This window comes from Hyperolius riggenbachi, chromosome 3, assembly GCF_040937935.1.
Source record: "Hyperolius riggenbachi isolate aHypRig1 chromosome 3, aHypRig1.pri, whole genome shotgun sequence".
Lineage (NCBI taxonomy): Eukaryota > Metazoa > Chordata > Amphibia > Anura > Hyperoliidae > Hyperolius > Hyperolius riggenbachi.
In genome coordinates, this window is record NC_090648.1 from 224,054,310 (window position 1) to 224,079,082 (window position 24,773).

The following is a 24,773-nucleotide window of genomic DNA, read 5'->3' on the forward strand; positions in this document are numbered from 1 at the left end:
CTGGTGTTCTGCTTGCAATAAGTCTAAGTGAGCACCTGCCAAATGCTTAAAAAATGCCTGCTAAAAGCTTTTAAACACCTTGTGATATTGAGGGGATCCATTACAAAACAAACCTATTTATTTCTGTGAGGCTTTTTGACAGCATGACATATAGTGAACAACGTGAATAGCTTACTTTAGCGTGTACGAAAATTCTGAGTTCTTAAGCTACATGCATGTTAAACATTAGATAAAATTTATATACAAGTTAGATTCGAGTGAAACGGCCAATAACAGCCACTTCGAATGACGATCATTTTTTTTCCCACTCCCCCTGCCTGCGGGAAGTCACTTCCTAGTAGACCGATCATTTTCCATTCGGCCTCCTTCACAGCAACAGAATGGATTGCCAGCGTTTGTACAGCATTGGGCTCCACATTGTTGCTCGAGGTGTTGTTTCCCGATCCCCGATGGGCGACAATCTATGTATGTAGCTTTAGCTATAGTCCATAGGCCTGGCCACTGAAAAGCAGCAACAAAGAATTACTATAAAATATATCCTGGACTCCTTTCCTGGTACACTTTCTTTAACCTCTTGAGGATCACAGGCTTAATCCCCCCCCCCCCCCCCCCCACACACACACACTCACACCGCCCCAGTGACTAGGCCATCTTTTACAATTCACTGCAGCTTTAACAGTGTGCTGCACGGCAATACAACTTAGCACACAAATGAATCTTAACCCCTTTTCTTGCCACTTTTGTATGTGGCATCTGATTGCTGCTGCAATCAGATGCCCGAGAGCCAATATATATATTATTTTTTTTATTTATTTTTTTCCCTGGTTTTTGCCCTCTAAACCTAGGTGCGTTTTATGGTCAGATGCGTCTTACTTGCATGTCCCATTGATCAATGACTGAGAACATTATTGTTCATTCTTTGTTCTGATCTTCAACAAAATTTACTTCCAATCAGTGGACAGTCTGATCATTTTTACTGGATTGGTCATCATTCTGGACTGAATATTGGCTTATGTATACGCGCCCTTATTCACTAGTGACCGCTGGCACTAGAGTGCCTTCCCACTGAGAGACCTTGTTCACATTATAGGTGTTTTTGTAAAATTTTAAGTATGGGTGATTTTCAAAATAGCCCTGAAAGTGCTAGTGTAATGATTCTCTATGAGAGAGTTCATATCAGAGCGGTTGTTTTGTGATCCGCTTTGAAAAGCGGTGCTTGGGCCATTTTTGAGGCGATTTGCCTTGATGGAAGGTATAGAAAAAACACAAAATGCTCACAAAATCGCTTTGGAAAGCGATTGCGTGAGCGTTTTTTTAAAAAGAAAAATACATTGCATTTATTCCGGATTTTTTTCCGGATCAAAAGACGGAAGCACTCTGCAAAAGCGCTTACAAAAACGCCCACAAAAACAAGCGAGCGCGCAAAAAAAAAAAATTCCGTAAACCGATGAAAAAAAAGCCCATTGTGGACGGACACGTGAGCCGAACGCAATGTGAACAAGGCCAGAGATCTGTCAGCCACTGGGGGAAATGCCGCAGTATGTAGTGCTAATGTGAGTCAGTACAGTAGCAGATATTTTATCCATCCTCTTCTTTTCAATTAAGGAAGTATTGATGTATCATTATGTGTTTCATAGGGAAATCCAAGTGGCCATGTGGTAAACCTAAGAGGGGAACTCATTCAACACACAAGCCTTCAAAACAGGTAATTCTACTTGCATGCTTCACTTTACTGTAAAATGAATAGTTTGCAAACTGCTAAGATGACACATTATTACAATACACTTATCATTACTTTAAAATCGTTAAAATTTCTGACCTATAGTTATCTTTCCAAATAATTAGATTCTTTGAAAAAACCTCTGCGCTACCGCTTAATATCTGATACCGAGGAGCAAAAGTAATGTGGTACAAGTAAATTTCATGCTCACTTTACCTCCTTTCCCACATGCCACAGATTGAAGACAAGATTTCACAGTTTTCTGCCTGCACTGCACCTTTAAATTCTCTGCAGAAAATACTTGTTCTACAAAAATGCCGTTTTTGCCGGCCCTTACTTTCTAACCTCACTGTCAGTTCCTCTCAGAGGCTCGCCATTTTCTTCTTACAGTGATCCCTTCCAGTTCTGACAATATTTTGTCAGAAATGAAATATACCATTTGGTGTCAGTTATATATCAGCAGCTGTCATTTACAACTGAATGTGCAAGGCAATGTCCATGTTTCCCTATGGCTCAAGTGGGTGATATTTCAGTTTAACAGTGTGCTGTTAGGGGGTAATGACCATTTTTAAAATGGAGGACAGAGAAATCCATTGATCACAGTGCACAAATGGGACGCAGGAGAGAAGAAAGAGACCGAGGAGTACACAGGAGGTAAGTATGACCTGTGTATGGTTATTTTGACTTTTTATTTTGTGTTCAGATTCTCTTTAACTTTTGTGAATTCATTTTCAAACATGCAACATATCGAGAGCAGAAACGAAGCATGAACACAATCAGTAGTGCTAGAGAAATAGGTTGATGTAATAAGTAAAGTATCTGTCAGTCTAGGAAGCCAGCCATCACAATCAAGGAAACATCTAGTGAGGGTCTGTGTTCTTTATCCTCTTTAGAAAACTGGATATTGCATGACTACTGTTGATCTGTTGTTAATGTCAGTAGGCTACGTTCGCAGTGGTCATTGCCTTTCATTCCCTGTAACAAACAGCAGGAACTCCACGGATAAGTGGTGCTGCACTTTATCTGCATGTTGTGTCGCATACAGTGAGGCATACAATAAATGAAAAAGTATGCTTTACCGTTAATACGCACATTTTGCAATAATGCACTGATTGCAGTAAGTCACGATACTACACATCCTCATACCGCAACACACATGCATATTTTGTGTTTTGCAGTTTTGCAAGCACATGCAGTTCATGTAGCCTAAGAGGCCCCTTTTACACGTAATCAGTTGTTCTCACTTAAAACTGAAAAAAAAAAAAAAAAACTGATTTTTTTTTTTTTTTTTTTTAAAGTAGTGCCCATGTTTGCCTATGGCTCCATTCACACTATATGCGTTTTGACTGAAATCTTTTCCACAATGCATTGCTATGGAAAAAAACGCATACTAACGCACACCAACAAATTAAGTATAAAAGGACCCTAAAGTCTTATCTGGGACAAGCATGTAACCATTGAGGTTAGACCACATGATCTGAATACTTATTCTGGATCAGTGAAAATCCTTATCTTCCAGCATAGAGCAGGTGAAAGCATTCATGCCAGTTTTGGACCAGAAATGCAGCTTTGCTGATCAAAAAAAGGATAACTGAATCAAGAGATCGTATCAAACCTACTTCCAACTTTCCTGTGTTCACGTTTCATTTATTATTTTCATTGCAAGGGTTAATAAATCAGTGCTTCATGTATCCAAATGAAGCCGTTGAATGCAGTCCTGGCTCTCCTGGAAAGTACTGTAAATGGATGCCAACATATTTTTCTCAAGCGAAGCAAATAAGCAGGACAATCTCGCATATAATTGAGCTCCTGTATAAGCCCAATCAACAAACTTTTGATACTTTAAGTTATGAAATGTGTAGACTGAAATATAAATCAGCACAATAAACAGTATAGATGCAATCAGGAGCCAGGCACTTGTCTAAGCAAGTTTTATTGAAAGTCCTGGTTGACAACCATAAGCATCGGTTTTGCATACACAAGACTGGTGTTCTGTGGCTGGAGGGTAGGTGCCATGAGGTTGACTGGCACAACAGCCGTTTCGCGTCCACTCTGACACTTGCTCACATGCTGGGTCCATATGTATACAGACCTGGCACTCTGTAGTCACATGACAAGCGACACAGAGAGTAGAGCTCAACCTGACATGCAATTTAAATTAGGCTGAAAGAATACCCTGCGTGGCAGACAAATCCATTGTACATCAGTAGTTGGTCATCTAGTGCCAATGTTTAATTTATGTTGTTTTGCTCCTTTTCTTGTGTATATTGTAAATATTTGAAATAGCCTGTACTGCACAAGTTGCGCTCTGGTGGTGGTGAAACACAGACTTCCTCTAGAGTTGTATGTGCAGCCCCAAAGACAAAAACACCCACTACCTATCTTTCTGAATTAAAAAACTTCTTTCAATATACATAACATAGAGCATTTTTTGTAATGTACTCTCCTAGATTAAAATTATGCATGAATGTGACCATTATCTGTGAAATAGGATATTTGACCATATGATAATGCGTCATTATATATTAAATGTATTTTTGTTTTCCTTATGGTCATGAAAAAAATGACACGACTTCTCATTGCAATAACTGAATTTTGATCTTTGTAGCCCCGTGCATGCCCTCTTAGTTACATTGATATCACTTAAAATGCTTTGTGGCTTATTTGGCTTTTCATGCATTTATCTGGGTTGGTAGAAGGGTTAAACGTTGTTTGGAGTACAGTAAACACAAAGCGGGGTTTGCAGGACAGAAGTTATTTGCTGCGCTGGCATAACAAGGCCCCAGCTTTACTTAGCAATGCATTAGTGAGCTCATCACTCATTCCTGCAACAGGAAGCCGACGTTGGGAGTCCTTCAGCTTGTTGATAGACTCTTAATCTCAAGCAAGAAAGATTAATTGAAAAGAGAGGACTGTTTATGATATTTCATGGGTGCCTGAGATAAGCACGTTTATTTTACATTCATTAATCCAAAAGGCATAAATCATTGCAACACAAGTTTATTCATGAATCTCTTGAGGAAAAGTAGACTTTGTGGGACAAAGATGGTTCTTTGGTACCTTCTTCAGCAATTTGTGATGTAATGGTAATTAAAGGGTTAACACTGGAGCCTTATATAAAATGTGGATTTTACTCCTGATGTGGCTTGTGGAACTTTCCATGAAGGAGTTAGAAATAACTCCATATCACAAATTCTTGTTTTTAGTGTTACCCTATTAGTCAATTATCTAGGTTCAGCATTTGTAAAACAATCTGCTGGCTAACACAAATGGACAGTGACCTTATCATTATGATTGCCAAAATACAGTCATGGCTGAAAGTGTTGGCACCCCAGAATTTATTTTTTTCCAGAGAATCAAGTATTTCTCACAGAGAAGTATTGCAGTAACAAATGTTTTGCTATACACTTGTTTATTCCTTTTGTGTATATTGGAACTAAACAAAAAGAGTGGAAAAAAGGCTCCTTTTCCCAACTGCAATTTTAAGATCTCTCCACAGGTCTTCAATGGGATTTAGATCTGGATTCATTTCTGACCACTTCAGAACTCACCAGCGCTTTGTTGCCATCCATTTCTGGGTTCTTCTTGATGTATGTTTGGGGTCTTTGTCCTGTTGGAAGATCTAAGATCTCAGACGCAAACCCAACTTTCTACCGCGTTTCCCCGAAAATAAGACACTTATATTAATTTTCCTTCCAAAATATGTGCTAGGGCTTATTTTCAGGAAGATCTTATATTTTGTGGGGGTAACCAGATCCCCCTTTAGTATTTCGCCAGATTCCCCCTGTGTATATGACCATATTCCCCCTGTGTATATGGCCATATTCCCCCTGTGTATATGGTCTTATTCCCCCTGTGTATATAGGCAGATTTCCCCCAAGTGTATATAGGCAGATTTCCCCCAAGTGTATATAGGCAGAATTGACCCCCCCCCCCCCTCCTCGCCAGCGTGCTTTACCTCCTTTGTGCCGGCTCCTGTCCCCCTCAAGAAAGTTGGATCCCCTTGCGGTTTATGCCAGGCATAATGCAAACTGCAGATCAGTGGCAAAGGCAGCTAATGTAGTCCAGTAAGCGCTGCCGTATACAGAAAGTGATCTCTGTTTACTTCCTGTACAGGGCAGCGCTGTAACTGGGCAACATGAGCTGACGTCACCGCTGACCTGCGGTTTGAATGATGCCCGGCAGTAACCGCAGGGGGATCTGACTTTGTAAAAGGAGGGTGACAGGAGCCGGCACAGAGGAGGTAAAGCAAGTGGGCGGGCGAGCAGGCATGCTGGGAGGGGGGGGCATGCTGAACGGAGCAGGACCCTAGCGCCCACTGTGACTGGGGCTTATTTTAAGAGGATGCCTTATCTTTCGAGTGTACTCGAAATATGCTTACTTTAAGCGGATGTCTCAAATTCGGGGAAACACAGTAACACTGGGCTCTACAGTGCGACCCAAAATTCTTTGGTAATCCACAGATTTCATGATGCCTTGCACACATTCAAGGCACCCAGTGCCACAGGCAGCAAAACAAACCCAAAATGTAATTGAACCTCCATCATGATTGCTTTACCAAAAAGCTCTATCTTGGTCTCATATGTCCACAAGATGTTTTCCCAGAAGGATTTTGGCTTACTCAAGTACATTTTGGCAAACTGTAGTCTTGCTTTTTTATGTCACTGTCTCTGCAGTGGGGTCCTCCTGGGTCTCCTTCCATAGCGTTTCATTTAAATGTCGAGGGATAGTTTATGCTGAAACTGATGCCCCCTGAGCCAGCAGGACAGCTTGAATTTCTTTGGAACTTGTTTGGGGCTGCTCCATCCGGACTATCCTTTGTTGCAACCTTTCTAGGGAGAGTTGCTTCAGTGCCATGGGTTGCAAACTTCTTGATAATGTTGTGCACTGTTGACAAATGCAAATCTAGATCTCTGGAGATGGACTTGTAACCTTGAGTTTGGTTTATTTTTTTTATTTTTTTTTTCCAATTTTGGTTCTGAAGTCCTCAGACAGTTCTCTTACCCTCTTTCTGTTGTCCATGCTTAGTGTGGCATACACAGACACTCATTGCAAAGACTAAGGCCTCTTTTCCACGAACTGTTGAGCTGTGTGCTCAGCAAGCAGTTACCAGGCAGCAACAAGCAGTTACCAGGCAGCAGTGAGTAGTTGTGAGAGTTTAAGAGGCATTTCACTGCCTATCAACAGTTTGTAGAAAAGAGGCCTTAGTAAACTTCTCTCCTTTTTTATCTGCTTTCAGGCTTTAAATTTCCCACACCTGTTACTTGCCCCAGGTGAGTTTAAAGGAGCGCCACATGCTTGAAACAATCTTATTTATCCACAATTTTGAAAGGGTGCCAATGATTTTTGTTCATCCCATTTTTGGGAGTTTTGTGTAAAAAAAAAGACCTAAGATCTAAGTCCTTTGATGGAGTTTTGTTTGACATTATGTCCAATTTGCTTTTTTTTTTCCCCTCCTTTTTTTGTTTTGTTCCAATACACACAAAGGGAATAAACGTGTATAGCAAAACATGTTACTGCAATACTTTTCTGGAAAAATGTCTGGGGTCCCAATAATTTCGGCCATGACTGTAGGACTTAAAGTGAACCTCAAGACTAAAAATCGACTCAGCAGCACTGAAAAGGCCTGGTTTTTTTTTAACAGTTTCACAGCATCAGAACTTTGTTTCTCTTATACAAGCCTCATTTTTAGCTGCACAGAAGAAAACTGCCCGGGCAGTTTTCCCCTTATGCTGTGCGAAGTATGATGGGATTTCTGATGTTCTCGTTCTGCTGTTTTGGTGCAAATTTTTTTTTACACTTTGAATTGGACATTTGAAGCCTAGTGTGTGCAACTGGGAGGGGTTATCAGGACACAGTTGGATCTGTCTCTCATGCTCCCTGTCACCTCCTTTCAACCAAAAAGATGGCTGCCCCCATGACAAAGATCCAAAAAAATAAAGGCAATGGGCAAAAATTGCCTATGGCGGTAGTCCCTAAATACTTGACCATATTACCCACATAGAGGATAGTGGGTGGGGCAAACCCTAACACTATAATACTTCCACAAGATATCTGAACACATACGGGTTCATTAAGCCTTAATGTAACAAGTATCAAAATGTATTAATCAATTAAGGACATACATAATCTCTAATAACACATACAGTGGAGGAAATAATTATTTGACCCCTCACTGATTTTGTAAGTTTGTCCAATGACAAAGAAATGAAAAGTCTCAGAACAGTATCATTTCAATGGTAGGTTTATTTTAACAGTGGCAGATAGCACATCAAAAGGAAAATCGAAAAAATAACCTTAAATAAAAGATAGCAACTGATTTGCATTTCATTGAGTGAAATAAGTTTTTGAACCCTCTAACAATAAAAGACTTAATACTTAGTGGAAAAACCCTTGTTTGCAAGCACAGAGGTCAAACGTTTCTTGTAATTGATGACCAAGTTTGCACACATTTTAGGAGGAATGTTGGTCCACTCCTCTTTGCAGATCATCTCTAAATCCCTAAGGTTTCGAGGCTGTCTCTGTGCAACTCTGAGCTTGAGCTCCCTCCATAGGTTTTCTATTGGATTAAGGTCCGGAGACTGACTAGGCCACTCCATGACCTTAATGTGCTTCTTCTTGAGCCACTCCTTTGTTGCCTTTGCTGTATGTTTTGGGTCATTGTCGTGCTGGAACACCCATCCACGACCCATTTTCAGTTTCCTGGCAGAGGGAAGGAGGTTGTCGTTCAGGATTTCACGATACATGGCTCGGTCCATTTTCCCGTTAATGTGATTAAAGGGATACTGTAGGGGGGTCGGGGGAAAATGAGCTGAACTTACCCGGGGCTTCTAATGGTCCCCCGCAGACATCCTGTGTTGGCGCAGCCACTCACCGATGCTCCGGCCCCGCCTCCAGTTCACTTCTGGAATTTCTGACTTTAAAGTCAGAAAACCACTGTGCCTGCACGCCCGTGTCCTCGCTCCCGCTGATGTCACCAGGAGTGTACTGCGCATACACAGACCATACTGGGCCTGCGCTGTGCGCTCTTGATGACATCAGCGGGATCGAGGACACTGCAACGCAGGCGCAGTTGTTTTCAGACTTTAAAGTCAGAAATTCCAGAAGTGAACCGGAGGCGGGGCCGGAGCATCGGTGAGTGGCTGCGCCAACACAGGATGTCTGCGGGGGACCGTTAGAAGCCCCGGGTAAGTTCAACTCATTTTCCCCTGACCCCCCTACAGTATCCCTTTAAGTTGTCCTGTGCCCTTAGCAGAAAAACACCCCCAAAGCAAAATGTTTCCACCCTCATGCTTGACGGTGGGGACGGTGTTTTGGGGGTCATAGGCAGCATTTTTCTTCCTCCAAACACAGCGAGTTGAGTTAATGCCAAAGAGCTCTATTTTGGTCTCATCAGACCACAGCACCTTCTCCCAGTCACTCACAGAATCATTCAGGTGTTCATTGGCAAACTTCAGACGGGCCTGCACATGTGCCTTCTTGAGCAGGGGGACCTTGCGAGCCCTGCAGGATTTTAATCCATTGCGGTGTAATGTGTTTCCAATGGTTTTCTTGGTGACTGTGGTCCCTGCTAATTTGAGGTCATTCACTAACTCCTCCCGTGTGTTTCTAGGATGCTTTTTCACCTTTCTCAGAACCATTGACACCCCACGAGGTGAGATCTTGCGTGGAGCCCCAGAGCGAGGTCGATTGATGGTCATTTTGTGCTCCTTCCATTTTCGAACAATCGCACCAACAGTTGTCACCTTCTCTCCCAGCTTCTTGCTAATGGTTTTGTAGCCCATTCCAGCCTTGTGCAGGTCTACAATTTTGTCTCTGACATCCTTGGACAGCTCTTTGGTCTTTCCCATGTTGGAGAGTTTGGAGTCTGCTTGATTGATTGATTCTGTGGACAGGTGTCTTTTATACAGGTGACTAGTTAAGACAGGTGTCCTTAATGAGGGTGACTAATTGAGTAGAAGTGTCTAACCACTCTGTGGGAGCCAGAACTCTTAAAGGATACCACAACTGAACGTGTGGTTAAAATGAGTGCAGCACTGTATAGGTTGTAATGCGCACATACCGACTGTTCCTCCCGCCCCCCTCCGTCTGCCGCCGTTCACACTCTATACACTCCGGTGTGCGGCGACTTGCTTGACCTCTGCCCCGGACATACTGCGCCCTGTGTGCGCAGTATAAACATACATATATCCAGGCACATCGCCTCTAGTTAGGACATTAAATAAATTATTAGGGAAAGGGAGGTGCTGAAGGGGGTGTGGCTAGAAAACAGCAAAAATCTATTGTGAATCTATCTGTGAATGCAATTGTGTGAACATTTGCATGTGAGTGTGCGAAGGGTTAATAGATTTTTGCTGTTTTCTAGCCACACCCCCTTCAGCACCTCCCTTTCCCTAATAATTTATTTAATGTCCTAACTAGAGGCGATGTGCCTGGATATATGTATGTTTATTCTTATCATTGACCCCTGTGGCTAGGGTCCAATTCGGTGCACTCCCCCTTCCCCTGTATGTTTGTCAGCATGCAGACAGCTTATGCTGGTGTATGCGCATTGTGCACATGGACACATAACATTAGCTCCCTTGTGCGATTGGTAAGATGCACTGTCTTTCCCAGGAGAGGAAGTTAGGATGTGTGCTCCTAATCCATTGATAGGTTTGATGCAATGAATGTGTTTGCATGTCTGCACTATGCATGTTACAGGGCCAGAGTTAGGACACCTATGTTTACCTGGGTACTTCTGCGCAGTATAGGTGATTAAGCATAAGAATGCATTCTTCTGTGAACTAAAACCCTGGCTTTTAATTTAGCTGTAGGGATAACAGTTGTGCCTGGATGAGTGAATCTGTGAATGCAATTGTGTGAACATTTGCATGTGAGTGTGCGAAGGGTTAATAGATTTTTGTGTGCGCAGTATGTCCTTCCCCCTTCACTTCTGGCCGTCGCACAGTGCGAGGCTCAGAAGCTGCTGTCCCCTCTGCGCTGCGTGTGCGCTCCATTACACCGAGCGTCACATGCTAATTGTGTGACGCTCGGTGTAATAGAGCGCACACGCAGCGCAGATGGGACAGCAGCTTCTGAGCCTCGCACTGTGTGACGGCCAGAAGTGAAGGGGGAAGGACATACTACGCACACAGGGCGCAGTATGTCCGGGGCAGAGGTCAAGCAAGTCGCCGCACACCGGAGTGTATAGAGTGTGAACGGCGGCAGACGGAGGGGGGCGGGAGGAACAGTCGGTATGTGCGCATTACAACCTATACAGTGCTGCATTCATTTTAACCACACGTTCAGCTGTGGTATCCTTTTAATGGTTGGTAGGGGTTCAAAAACTTATTTCACTCAATGAAATGCAAATCAGTTGCTATCTTTTATTTAAGGTTATTTTTTCGATTTTCCTTTTGATGTGCTATCTGCCACTGTTAAAATAAACCTACCATTGAAATGATACTGTTCTGAGACTTTTCATTTCTTTGTCATTGGACAAACTTACAAAATCAGTGAGGGGTCAAATAATTATTTCCTCCACTGTATATGAAAGGAGCAACCATGATTCAAAAATTTAAAATTGCGTATGCAAAAGCTACTATAGCCATCAAAGCAGCAATAATAATTAATGTTCCGGCTCAGTAATGCATATGGACAATCCCACACTTGCATACTTCAAACACCCCGCGCTTTCGTACTGGTACCATGCAGATAATAAGCAGTAATAATGGGGGCCCCTTTTAAATTTTACACAATCCGGCAAGTTCTAGGCAATAGCCACTGATAATGGAGTAGAGTTATCCCCTTACTCAATGTTCACAATTTTATGGCTGACGTGCTAGGTAACCCTGGAACTGCTGTAATTCATGCATCCATATTGGGGGAAAAAAGGGTGGATCTCACCGCTAGCGGTTACTGGCGTCCAATTGGCTTCTTTAGTGCGTACATCGCAATTCCTGTAGGATAGCAACAATGGATGTAAAGCCGTCCCATTCACCCGCTCAACCCGATGGTTAGGTCGCCTCCTCTCATCTCGGATACAGTCCGGTAACTATCCGGTTATCTGCTTGCTCCGGCGAGGCCGACAGCGGGAAGCGAGTACCCAGACGCTCATCAGCGTGGAAGCGTGGCTGGAGATTCAGGCTGCGTGACTCCTACTGAGCCGGAACATTATTATTGCTGCTTTGATGGCTATAGTAGCTTTTGCATACGCAATTTTAAATTTTTGAATCATGGTTGCTCCTTTCATATATGTGTTATTAGAGATTATGTATGTCCTTAATTGAATAATAAATGTTGATACTTGTTACATTAAGGCGGCTAGTAACCCGTATGTGCCCATGACAAAGATGGCAGCCCCCATGAATCACAAACATTTGCCTGTTCTTTTAAAACAGGGTGGGTAAAAGATTATATTACCTATCTATTCTAATTAACATAACTAATGTAACTTAATAACAGTATATTTGTTTAGGCTGAAGTTCCCCTTTAAGTAAGTTTGAAAAGGCTTTTTGAAGAAAAATTATATATGTATATTTTTTCAAATGTAACTACAGGTTTGTAATGGAGAACGGATGAGAATGCAGTCTGTATTAACCAATTACGGACCGATGCAGTACAAATCTAGGTTGGGCGGGTGGCGCTGCGGTTTTGACTGGAAAACTCTACATCCCATTCACCGCGCGTCCCCGCCTGTTCCCGCCGCTCTCGCCGCTTTCTACCCACCGCAGTGTGCTGTCCTGCCGCCTCTATGACGGCAGAGCACTGTGAGCAGGGCAGGAGCCGTTTTCATTGGCTCCTGGCCCTGTCATTACTATAAGCCAATCCCATTGGCTTACATTGAGTGACAGGGTCAGGAGCCAATGAAAGCGGCTCCTGACCGGCGCACAGCGCTCTGCCGTCATAGAGTCGGCGGGAACAGAGCGGCGTGACCGGCGAGAGCCTCGGATTATTGCTGCGATTCGTTGGTATGCTCGTTTTAGTGTACCAGCAGCCTCTAGTCCTTAAGGGGGCAGAGGCTGCTGGTACCAAAGTGGTTAAAGAGGACTCGGACTCATAACGGAACATAAAAAATATTCAGGCTACCCTTTACATGAATTCCCCTGGTTTCAGCATCAGAAACACCATTGACTGACTAAGCATGACCTTGTACTCGTATTGTGCTGCGTGATCTAGTTTGCATGTATTCCTGTATTATCTTATTGCTGTATGTCACCCCTAAATATTGTCTGTAACCTAAACTAATGCCCAGTGCTGCGTAATATGTTGGCACTTTATAAATACAGTAAATAAATATTCTCGCTAGTGCAATCTGATTCTCTGCGATTGAAGGTTCAGTCCCATTAACCTGCTGAGCGGTCTGGACGAGCTCAGCTCGTCCAACACCGCCAGAGGCTGCCGCTCAGGCCCTGCTGGGCCGATTTGCACCAAATAAAAAGCAGCACACGCAGCCGGCACTTTGCCAGCCGCGTGTACTGCCTGATCGCCGCTGCAGCGCGGCGATCCGCCGCGTGCAGCGGCGAAAGAGGGTCCCCCCAGCCGCCCGAGCCCAGCGTAGCCGGAACAAACAGTTCCGGCCAGCGCTAAGGGCTGGATCGGAGGCGGCTGACGTCAAGACGTCGGCTGACGTCCATGACGTCACTCCGCTCGTCGCCATGGCGACGAGGGAAGCGAAACACGGAGGGCCGCTCATTGCGGCCTTCCGTGTTATCTCTTGCCGTCGGAGGCGATCGGAAGATCGCCTCCGGAGCGCCCTCTAGTGGGCTTTCATGCAGCCAACTTTCAGTTGGCTGCATGAAATAGTTTTTTTTTTATTTAAAAAAAACCCTCCCGCAGCCACCCTGGCGATTTAATCAGAACGCCAGGGTGGTTAAAGGACGACTGAAGTGAGAGGGATTTTAAGGCTGCCATATGTATTTCCTTTTAAGCAAAAACAGTTGCCTGGCAGTCCTGCTGATGTATTTGGCTGTAGTAGTGTCTAAACCACACACCTGACACAAGCATGCAGTTAAACTTGTCAGACCTGACAAAAATGTCAGAAACACCTGATCTGCTGCATGCTTGTTCAAGGTCTATGGCTTAATTTATTATCAGCAGGACAGCCAGGCAACTGGTATTGCTTAAAGGAAATAAATATTGCAACCTCCATATACCTCTCACTTCAGTTGTCTTTTAACTGCCTAACGACTGCTCCACGGCGATTGGCGTGAGCAGCTCGGCAGCCCCAGGACCACTCCACGTCGATTGGCTGGGAATGAACTTTGCAGGGGATCGCGCATCCCCACTTAAATGATGGAGTGGAACTCCGTCATCAGCCTCTCAGCAGCGATCGTAAGTTTACCATTTACTTTGTGTCTTATCCCTGTAAGCCTATAAACAAATGTCACTACTTTAGTCTGTAAGACTTATTGGGTTTCTGAATTTTTTTTATTTATTTTTTTAATTTTTGTAGTTTTCAGCCCACAACTCTGTCGCAGGTGAAATGTAACATATTATGTTCACTATTTCCCAAGTGTTCTTGAACTTTCGCATTTGACATAATATCTAGTCTATTTGAAATGACCAAATTAAGTGATCATCTCTGGTTTGGACATCATTAGCATCACATGATTTAGTTGACTTACTATATTAAGGGCTCGTTTCCACTATCGCGAATCTGCATGCGTCCAGCGCATGCAGATTCGCACATGTAATGCAAGTGAATGGACCTGTTTCCACTGTAGCGTTTGCGTGGTGCGTTTTTATGAGCGGTGAAAAAACACACAAAAGAGCCAACGAATTCGCCTGCTAGTGGAATGCATGCGAATCGCCGCTAATGTATTTAATAGGGAAATCGCATGCGTTTTTTTACGCGTTATTTTACGCGATTACGCATGCGATTCCGCATAGGAACCAATGTAAATTACACAGGCAGTGACCTGGTTAAAAACGCACATAGCCTAACCTATGCGAAATCGCATGCGTAATCGCGTAAAATAACGCGTAAAAAAACGCACCTGCATGCGATTTCTTCTGCGGTGGAATCCAGGCGATTCCGCACCGCTACAGTGGAAACGAGCCCTAAAAAATACTTGAGAGCATCCAGCAACCTAAACTCTTCATAAACAAAATCCAGCCCAGTCTTGGATCACTTTGGGTTTTTTTTTCCTTTTTTTTATGCCTGAACGTGTATGTCTCATGCCCCCTCCTGGCCAGCCTGCTTCAACCTCCCAATCTACTTTGGCACACAGACAATCCAATCATGTGGATACGACCGATGTGCCGGATAGCTGGAATTGGGCTTACCGTCATACTAGGAGGGGTGAGAACATGCATACAATTATTACACACAATTAAATGGTGAACTGCCACCGCCAATTCTAATATAAAGAAAAAAAGTGAAATCAGTCCCTTCTGACTATTCTAAAGGTGGCCACACACGATACAATAAAATTATCCAATTTTACAATAATTCGATAAAAATGATCGTATCTCTCAAAAAAATCGAAAGCTCTTTTTTTTTTCCATTCGACTGAAAAATCCGATCAGATTTCCCGGTTTTTTTTTTTTATTTAAATCGATCAGGAATGCCAGATATTTCTCTTCAATTTTTACTAAAGATTGTATGGTGTGTGTTGGATTGTTAATTTATTAATATACACCCTAGCAATTTTCTCTGAGTTTCCAATCATTTTTATCATAATTGAGGAAAAAATTGAACATAGGTGTGTGGAAGATTTGGTCATATTTTTGAAAGGTTACAATCAGTCAGAAAAATTGCTTGCAATTCCTCAATTGAACAGATATTTAAAAAATTGTATGGTGTGTGGCCACCTTTAGCCTGAGGAAAAAAGGGTTAACGCAAATGTTTTTCTAAAACAATACAGTTCTATGGTAAATAGTCTCTTCAGAAGCAGATTTGTTCTGTGGTACTCAAAACAGGTAATACAAACAAACAAACAAACAAACACAGAACCTTTATATCACGCTTTTCTCCTGGCGGACTCAAAGCGCCAGAGCTGCAGCCACTAGGACGCGCTCTATAGGCAGTAGCAGTGTTAGGGATACTTGCCCAAGGTCTCCTACTGAATAGGTGCTGGCTTACTGAATAGGCAGAGCCGAGGTTTGAACCCAGGTCTCCTATGTCAGAGGCAGAGCCCTTAACCATTACACTATCCAGCCACTGCTGGATAATGGTAATGGGCAAAAATTAATTTTGTCATTTAATAAGAAAGTGCAAACAGAGAAAAATAAGGAAAAGGAATACTTAAATTTGCGTAAGCATCTGAGTCCATTTTTTGTGGAAATCTAGGTCAAAATGGTCTTGGTTTAGGAGTCCCAGTTTTACAGCTATCTTCACGGGACCCTTGATGGTTATTATAGATTAATTTTTGGAAGATTAAATTGCTGTGGTGCAGTCTTGCTCTTTTGACAAACTTGCTTGGGAGGCGGGATTAAGAGTCCTGCTCCCTGCTTTAGCTGATCCCCCCCTCACATTTTGGAGGGAACAATTTTACAGTTATGACTTCCAGAGCCATATCTCTGTGATTGTCTATGGTACGTGTAATATGGCAATAAATCATTGCTTTGCACATTTTTCTGTTCAATTTAAAGAGACACTGAAGCGAAAAAAAATATGATATAATGAATTGGTTGTGTACTATGAATAATTACTAGAAGATTAGCAGCAAAGAAAATATTCTCATATTTTTATTTTCAGGTATATAGTGTTTTTTCTAACATTGCATCATTCTATAATATGTGCAGATTACACAACACTCAGCATTCAAAATGATTCTTTCAGAGCAATCTGTGAACTAATGACCTCTCCTCTGGCAGAGAAAAAGAAATTTGTTCACTAACAGTTGAGATAATAAAAGTCAGATGACAGCCCTCTCCACAACTTTGAAAGTGGTAGATCTTAATGGCTTTTTTGCCTAGAGAAAACAACTGGAGTTTCTTAACTCTTCCTGTACTGGAAACAATTAGACTGGTGTATCTGATCTTAATGTTTTATTTATTAGCCGTACAACACATACAAATCATAATATCATAATTTTTTTTTCGCTTCAGTGTCTTTAAGGTCAAGCAGTATTTGTTTAGCATAAATTATCACCATAATAATTTAATAACCAGGGTTTTCCTGGGGATGGCTAGAAGAGAGTGATATGCACAGATCCAGCTGATGCCAGCAATTCATTGATATGTTTCATAGGGATCAGGTGTATGATTTTGTTTAAAAATTAACAAATATGAAACATATGATATTTAAAACCCTGTGAGCTCAGTTAATCAATCCCCATGGTTTTGGGGACAGAAAGTCCCCTACAGAGAGCTTTCTTCCTATCTCTACCATATCCCGCCTTTTGTTTGCCATTACAGCATTAATTGGAAGGAGCAAACTCTTTTCAGATACTGCTAGGGGACAGATGGCTTTCGGACATGCAAAATGAAGATCAACACACTTTTTCTCCTACGTTTTCTCTTAGAGGATAATTTTCATCCTTTGTTTAGATACATTTTTGGAACTCTGCAGTTGAATAAATGCCCGTAAGTAGGTGAAACAGTACAGTCAAATTAGCCCGTATAAGTATTTTCTTGTTTGCTGGTGGCTTAAAAGGCTTTTTATTGATAAGATATGAAAATATCACCTTGGAGAAAACTCAAATGAAAAAGTTCATTGCACATGGGTCAGTGGCCCTTATTGAATTCATTTTGTGCTTATCGTTTTCAAAGTTTTCTCCTATGAGATAACTATTTGTCTTCTGTTTAAAATAACTTTTCAGCACTCTGCACTTGAAGAAGTACCAAAAAGTAGGTAAAAATTACACTCAAAATTATTTTGAGTATTTTCTTGCTTACTTATGTAAGGTAATGAAGACAAAGGGGGACAGAGGAAGACAAACAGGACACAAAGGGGGACCAAAACGATTACCTGGGGCAAACAAGGACACTGAGACAAAAAGGAGGACAAGGGGACACAAAGGACACAGGGGGACAAATACTAGGACACGAGGACAAATTAGGACAGGGAGACAAAAGGGGCATGGAGTAGGACACAAAGTAGGTCACAAGGGGGACAACAGAGGACACAGGAGGACACAAGGGGGATAGAGGGAGACACTAGAGGTAAAAATAGGGGCACAATAATCGGGGGGGAAATATCTACAAGATGCACCTGCACCATGGACACACCAGATTTAGTGTGTGTGTGTGTGTGTGTGTGTGTGTGTGTGTATATATATATATATATATATATATATATATATATATATATATATATATATATATATATAGTTGCTAAAGTAATCGGCCCCCTTGAAGTTTTCCACATTTTGTCACATTACTGCCTCAAACGTATCAATTTTATTGGAATTACACATGAATGACCAACACAAAGTGGTGTACACATGAGAAGTGGAACGAAAATCATACATGATTCCAAACATTTTTTACAAATAAATAACTGCAAAGTGGTGTGTGCATAATTATTCGGCCCCATTTGATCTGAGTGCAGTCAGTTGCCTATAGACATTGCCTGATGAGTGCTAATGACTAAATAGAGTGCATCTGTGTGTAATCTAATGTCAGTACAAATACAGCTGCTCTGTGAGGGCCTCAGAGGTTGTCTAAGAGAATATTGGGAGCAACAACACAGTGAAGTCCTAAGAACACACAAGACAGGTCCAAGACAGGTCAGGGATCAAGTTATTGAGAAAATTAAAGCAGGCTTAGGCTACAAAAAGATTTCCAAAGCCTTGAACTTCCCAAGGAGCACTGTTCAAGCGATCATTCAGAAATGGAAGGAGTATGGCACAACTGTAAACCTACCAAGACAAGGCCATCCACCAAAACTCACAGGCCGAACAAGAAAAGCGCTGATCAGAAATGCAGTCAAGAGGCCCATGGTGACTCTGGACGAGCTGCAGAGATCTACAGCTCAGGTGGGAGACTCTGTCCATAGGACAACTATTAGTCATGCACTGTACAAAGTTAGCCTTTATGGAAGAGTGGCAAGAAGAAAGGCATTGTTAACAGAAAGCATAAGAAGTCCCATTTGCAGTTTGCCACAAGCCATGTGGGGGACACAGCAACCATGTGGAAGAAGGTGCTCTGGTCAGATGAGACCAAAATGGAACTTTTTGGCCAAAATGCAAAACGCTATGTGTGGCAGAAAACTAACACTGCACATCACTCTGAACACACCATCCCCACTGTCAAATATGGTGGTGGCAGCATCCTGCTCGGGGGGTGCATCTCTTCAGCAGGGACAGGGAAGCTGGTCAGAGTTGATGGGAAGATGGATGGAGCCAAATACAGGGCATACTTGGAAGAAAATCTCTTGGAGTCTGCAAAAGACTTGAGACTGGGGCGGAGGTTCACCTTCCAGCAGGACAATGACCCTAAACATAAAGCCAGGGCAACAATGGAATGGTTTAAAACAAAACATATCTATGTGTTTGCATGCCCCAGTCAACATCCAGATCTAAATCCAATCCAGAATCTGTGGCAAGATCTGAAAACTGCTGTTCACAAACGCTGTCCATCTAGTCTGACTGAGCTGGAGCTGTTTTGCAAAGAAGAATGGGCAAGGATTTCAGTCTCTCGATGTGCACAGCTGGTAGAGACATACCCTAAAAGACTGGCAGCTGTAATTGCAGCAAAATGTGGCTCTACAAAGTATTGACTCAGGCTGGCTGAATAATTACGCACACCTCACTTTGCAGTTATTTATTTGTAAAAAAATGTTTGCAATGATGTATGATTTTCGATCCACTTCTCACATGTACACCACTTTGTATTGGTCTTTCACGTGTAATTCCAATAAAATTGATGCATGTTTGTGGCAGTAATGTGACAAAATGTGGAAAACTTCAAGGTGGCCGAATACTTTTGCAACCCACTGTATATGTGTGTGTGTGTGTATATATATATGTATATGTGTGTATGTATGTATGTATATATATATATATATATATATATATATATACATACATACATACATACATACATACATACATACATACATACATACATACATACATACATACATACATACATACATACATACATACATATATATACATATATACATATAATTTTTTTTTTTTTAATTTTTTTTTTTGTATATTTTTTCTTTTCCCTGGTGTTTGCTCTCTAAACCTAGATGTATCTTACAGTCCGGAGTGTCTTCTATATATGGTGATTTATCCCCTCGCTCCATATTTGCCAAATATTGCTAAATCGTAAGTTATATGCTTTGATGGCCATGCAAAAAAGATCAGCAGCATACAAGCCAGTTTCTTCTCTTTTTCTGTCTCTTTTACTATTAGTTCCTTGATTTTTTTGTTTGTAGTCTAATTGTTAAAGGCTTCATGGTCAGTACAATAAATCAATGGTCGACATTATGGAACATTGATCCAAGCCCAAACCTGGCTAGGAAGACATCCAGATATGATCATTAAATTGAAACAAAGTCTTTGGTAGACTTATAATGACCTAGATCCTTCGTTTTTATGATACCATTTCAAATTTTCTAAACATCTGTCCGAGGGCAATGGCTGTGTTTTTCCATAGAATGAAATCAGTTTAGAAAAAGTGGATTATTTAGGAGATAACCTCTTTTAACATGTCGGAGAGGGCCCTGTCCGTATTAGCTTACCTTTTATATCATATGGGATATTAATGTGAACCCGAGGTGAGAGGGATATGGAGGCTGCCATATTTATTTTGTTATAAACAATGTCAGCTGCCTGGCAGCCCTGCTGATCTTCTGGGATAAGTAGTGTCTGAGTCAAAACCCTGGAACAAGCATATGGCTAATCCAGTAAAACTTGAGTCAAGAGTACCTGATCTAATGCATGCCTGTTCAGGGTCTATGGCTAAAAGTTTTAGAGGCAAAGGATCAGGAGGCCTGCCAGGCAACTGGTATTGTTTAAAGTGTACCAGAGATGAATAATACTTACCGTTTTATGTATACCTGGGTCTTCCTCCAGCCCCATGCACACGGATCACTCCCACACCGCCCTGCGCAGGAGGAAGCCAGTCTGCGCAAGAGGAAGTGCGCTCCTGCGGCCTCTGGAGAAATGCATAAAGAACTTCCTCTTGCACAGACTGGCAATGACTGGAGGAAGTAACGGGACCCGATACCGATGCTGCAGGCAGCGGAGGACCGCGATGTGGGAGCTATCTGTGCACATGGGGCTGAAGGAAGCTCCAGGTATGTATAACACGGTAAGTATTTTTCATCTCTGATTTCCTTTAAAAGGAAATGAAATAAGTATGGCAGCCTCCATATCACTCTCACATCGGGTTCCCTTTAAGCAGTTTGACTTCTAGTGCTGTTTTTCATTATTGCAGAAAGCTTTTTTTAGTAAATATATATAAAAAGGCTAATGATTACAATGTATAGTCTTGGAATTAAAAAAAACTCATTTACATCTTGTGTATAATTTTTATTTTACAGAACAATTCTTTGCACTGTAAACTAAATGCTGGTTCCACGGGTGACAAAAATCATGACAAAAGCCCAACAAAGACAAGGTTACCTCGAAAAATTGACTTAAGAGCACGATACTGGGCATTTCTATTTGACAATTTGCGGAGAGCAGTGGATGAAATTTATGTGACATGTGAATCCGACCAAAGTGTTGTTGAATGTAAGGTAAGAGACACACGGTGTAAGTTTATGGAATGGCCAAAATCTGTGTCGGTTACATATGATCACCTGAACTTTGTTGTGAATGATAATGTACAAGGTGAATTTTGTAAATTGTTCAATGGAAAACTATAGTAATGAAGTATGTGAATTATTGCAGTATTGAATCAGAATCAATTTATTTCGCAAAGTAAGTGTAATGATCCGCTCAGCTGCCTGCGCAGGCAGGCAGCTTTTTGACCACTGTTCAGGTCTGCATTCTGCAGGTCTCTGGAAGAGAGACCGTTTGTCAGTTTTGCAGCTTGCTGCTGCTGAGGAATTTGCATACGTTGGTCATGCAAATTTCCTAGCCACATCCTCTGGAGGTTTGAACTATAAATACCATGTGATATCACAGACCTTCGCTGGTCATAAGGGTTTGTCCTGTGAAACACTCCTGGAGTGTCAGCCTTGCTCATTGGTTAAAGATTAGCTTAGAGTAATTCCTGGGACTGCACTAGGCAGGTTCCCTAGTGCAGTTAGGATTGCATATCTGTTTGTTTGTCTGTTGCGATTGTCCTGTCCCAGCGGTGGTCAACAGGAAATCGTTCTGTGTGTCTGGGTGCTAACCAGAACAGCGGTTGTTACTGGTAGCCCCTTCTGATCTGTCTTGCCTGGATCGCACTTGCCTTGCGCTAGTGCTGTGGATCCTTCTGGTCTGCAACGCTCTTGCTGTACTTGGTTTGCACTTGCTCTGGCGGAAAGAGCAGTGGATCCAGCTCGCTCTGTTTCTATACTTGGATCGCACTCGCTCTGGCGGAAAGAGCAGTGGATCGTGTCTCTCACTTATTCCTGTTTTCGTGTATCTGTCTTGTCTGCTACGAACGCTTGCTGGAGGCTCGGTGAGGTAACCGTTAAGCAAGCGCTCGCGTCTTCTGTTTCATGTTTGTCTGTCGGTGGTTAGTTAGGCGTGTTTGTCTCTGTTGTGCTTATCACGCGGAGACCGCGCAGAAAACTCGTTTGCTGTTGCGAATGAGTGCGGTGTTCGCGTTTAGTTAGCGTTTGTTATTTTCCTTATCTTCTCATTGTATGATTTGCTGTGCCTTAGCTACTCTCGTGCTCTGCCTTGCTGTAGCCTTGTGTCACCTCTGGCAATCGCCTCTCTCGCGATTGCGTTCCTACTTCATATCTGCTGTTGTGTGTGCACCGTCGTGGGTTGGCGACTAGATTGGGGCACATACATACATTCTATCCCTGTGCTCATTCTCTTTCGCAATCGCTTCTCTTGCGATTGCGTTCTTACTTGGTTTCCTCTGTTGTGTGTCCGCCGTCGCAGGTTGGCGGCTAGATTGGTGGACATACATACATTCCTCATCTGTGCTTATTCGGTCTTGTGTCGCTGTTAGCAACCGCCATCTCCGGCGATTGCCTTCTCACCTTATCTTCCTGGTTGTGTGTTCATCGTCGCAGGGTGGCGACTAGATTGGTGAACACACATACCCTCTGTTGCTTTGATCTCTCTCTTTCAGGGCTATCTTGCCCTGCGTTTCTTCCCTTCGTGCAATTCCTGTCTTGCGTCTGTGGCAGGGCAGAGGAGCTGTTCCTCTGCACTCCACAGCTCCCCCTGCCGACAGGAATTTCCCTCTACAGGTGCATTGCACCTTTTGCTGGGTTCCCTCAAATTATACGCTTGTGGAGGATTTCCGCAGTGTCAGCGCACGTCTTGTGCGCTGATCACGGAGAGAATTCCACAATCGTTACAGAAAGTTTGCACTTACAACAAATTTGTCTTGGCAGTTGCTTAACAAACACAAACCAAAGCAGTACAAGGACAGACAGTATGTATATTACAAGTCAAGAGCAGTACGCAAGTATAGTGGCAGTAAGCAAGGTGAGAATTGTTCATTTTCAGTTTTGTGCTGATTACTGTCAAGTCCTAGCAGCTCTAGCGTGATTCAGCATTAAATATGGCTACAGCCTGAGGAAAAAAGCTGTTCCTGTGTCTAGAGGTTTTAGTTGCAATTGACCGGAATCTTACTCCCGAAGGCATGAGCTGGAAGATGGAGTGAGCAGGGTGAGAGGGGTCAGAGGCAATTTTGGTTGCTCCCTTTTTGCACCTGCTAGCATTAAGATCCTGCAGGGAAGGAAAGCAACAGCCAATTATCCTTTCCGCTTTTCGGATGATGCGCTGCAGCCTCCCCTTTTCTGATGCTGAGCAGGAGCCAAACCATACAGTCATAGATGATGTCATGGTGGATTCGATGATTGCAGTGTAGAACTGCACTGTTAGATTTTTTGGTAGGCCAAACTTTTTCAGCTGCCATAGATGGTACATCCTCTGCTGCGCTTTCTTGACGATAGTGGCCGTATTATCCCATTTTAGGTTGTTGAATGAGAGAAGCAACTGAGTTCAGTAAGAATTTCAGGAGATTGTTGTAGTAATCAAGATGTCATGTGATGAGGACCTGCAAAATCATAGTAACGTCTGAGGAAGTAATGCTATCATTTTTATTTACTTTTTTTTTTTTTTTTTATAATGAAGCTGACAACAAGTTAGTGTGAAGAAGGCTTTAGAACTTAAAGTCAAGCATTAGTCCTAGTTAGTGGGCAACAGGAGCTTTATTACGCTATTATGTACATTTTTAATAGTTTCAGATGGAAGCAGAAGACTATGGATTGATGGCAAGTGGTACTTAACCTGCTGGGCGGTCTGGACGAGCTCAGCTCGTCCAGTACCGCCGGAGCCTGCCGCTCAGGCCCTGCTGGGCCGATTTGGCTCAAATAAAAAGCAGCACACGCAGCCGGCACTTTGCCAGCCGCGTGTGCTGCCTGATCGCCGCCGCTCTGTGGCGATCCGCCGCGAGCAGCGGCGATCCGCCGCGAGCAGCGGCGATGCGCCGCGAGCAGCGGCGAAAGAGGGTCCCCCCAGCCGCCTGAGCCCAGCGTAGCCGGAACAAAAAGTTCCGGCCAGCGCTAGGGGCTGGATCGGAGGCGGCTGACGTCAGGACGTCGGCTGACGTCGATGACGTCACTCCGCTCGTCGCTATGGCGACGATGTAAGCAAAACAAGGAAGGCCGCTCATTGCGGCCTTCCTTGTTTATTCTGGGCGCCGGAGGCGATCGGAAGAACGCCTCCGGAGCGCCCTCTAGTGGGCTTTCATGCAGCCAACTTTCAGTTGGCTGCATGAAATAGTTTTTTTTTTATTAAAAAAAACCCCTCCCGCAGCCTCCCTGGCGATCTTAATAGAACGCCAGGCAGGTTAAAGGGACTGTTTCAAAAAAATAAAAATCCGCATCCACTTACCTGGGGCTTCCTCCAGCCCGTGGCAGGCAGGAGGTGCCCTCGGCGCCGCTCCGCAGGCTGCCGGTGGTCTCCGGTGGCCGACCCGACCTGGCCAGGCCGGCGGCCAGGTCGAGCTCCTTCCGCGTTCCAAAATGCGCCTCACGGCGGCG

General features: G+C 43.1%; 1 protein-coding gene across 3 annotated transcripts in view; it reads left to right on the top strand.

Moving 5' to 3' along the window:
- Positions 1–24,773, top strand: part of SCAPER (S-phase cyclin A associated protein in the ER) — a 325,634-nt gene that overhangs the window by 19,001 nt on the left and 281,860 nt on the right. For all 3 annotated transcript variants that reach the window (XM_068275840.1, XM_068275842.1, XM_068275841.1), the window contains exons 3-4: positions 1,638–1,705; positions 21,150–21,347. In XM_068275840.1, coding sequence (XP_068131941.1) covers positions 1,638–1,705; positions 21,150–21,347 — 266 coding nt within the window. The remainder of the gene's footprint in view (positions 1–1,637; positions 1,706–21,149; positions 21,348–24,773) is intronic.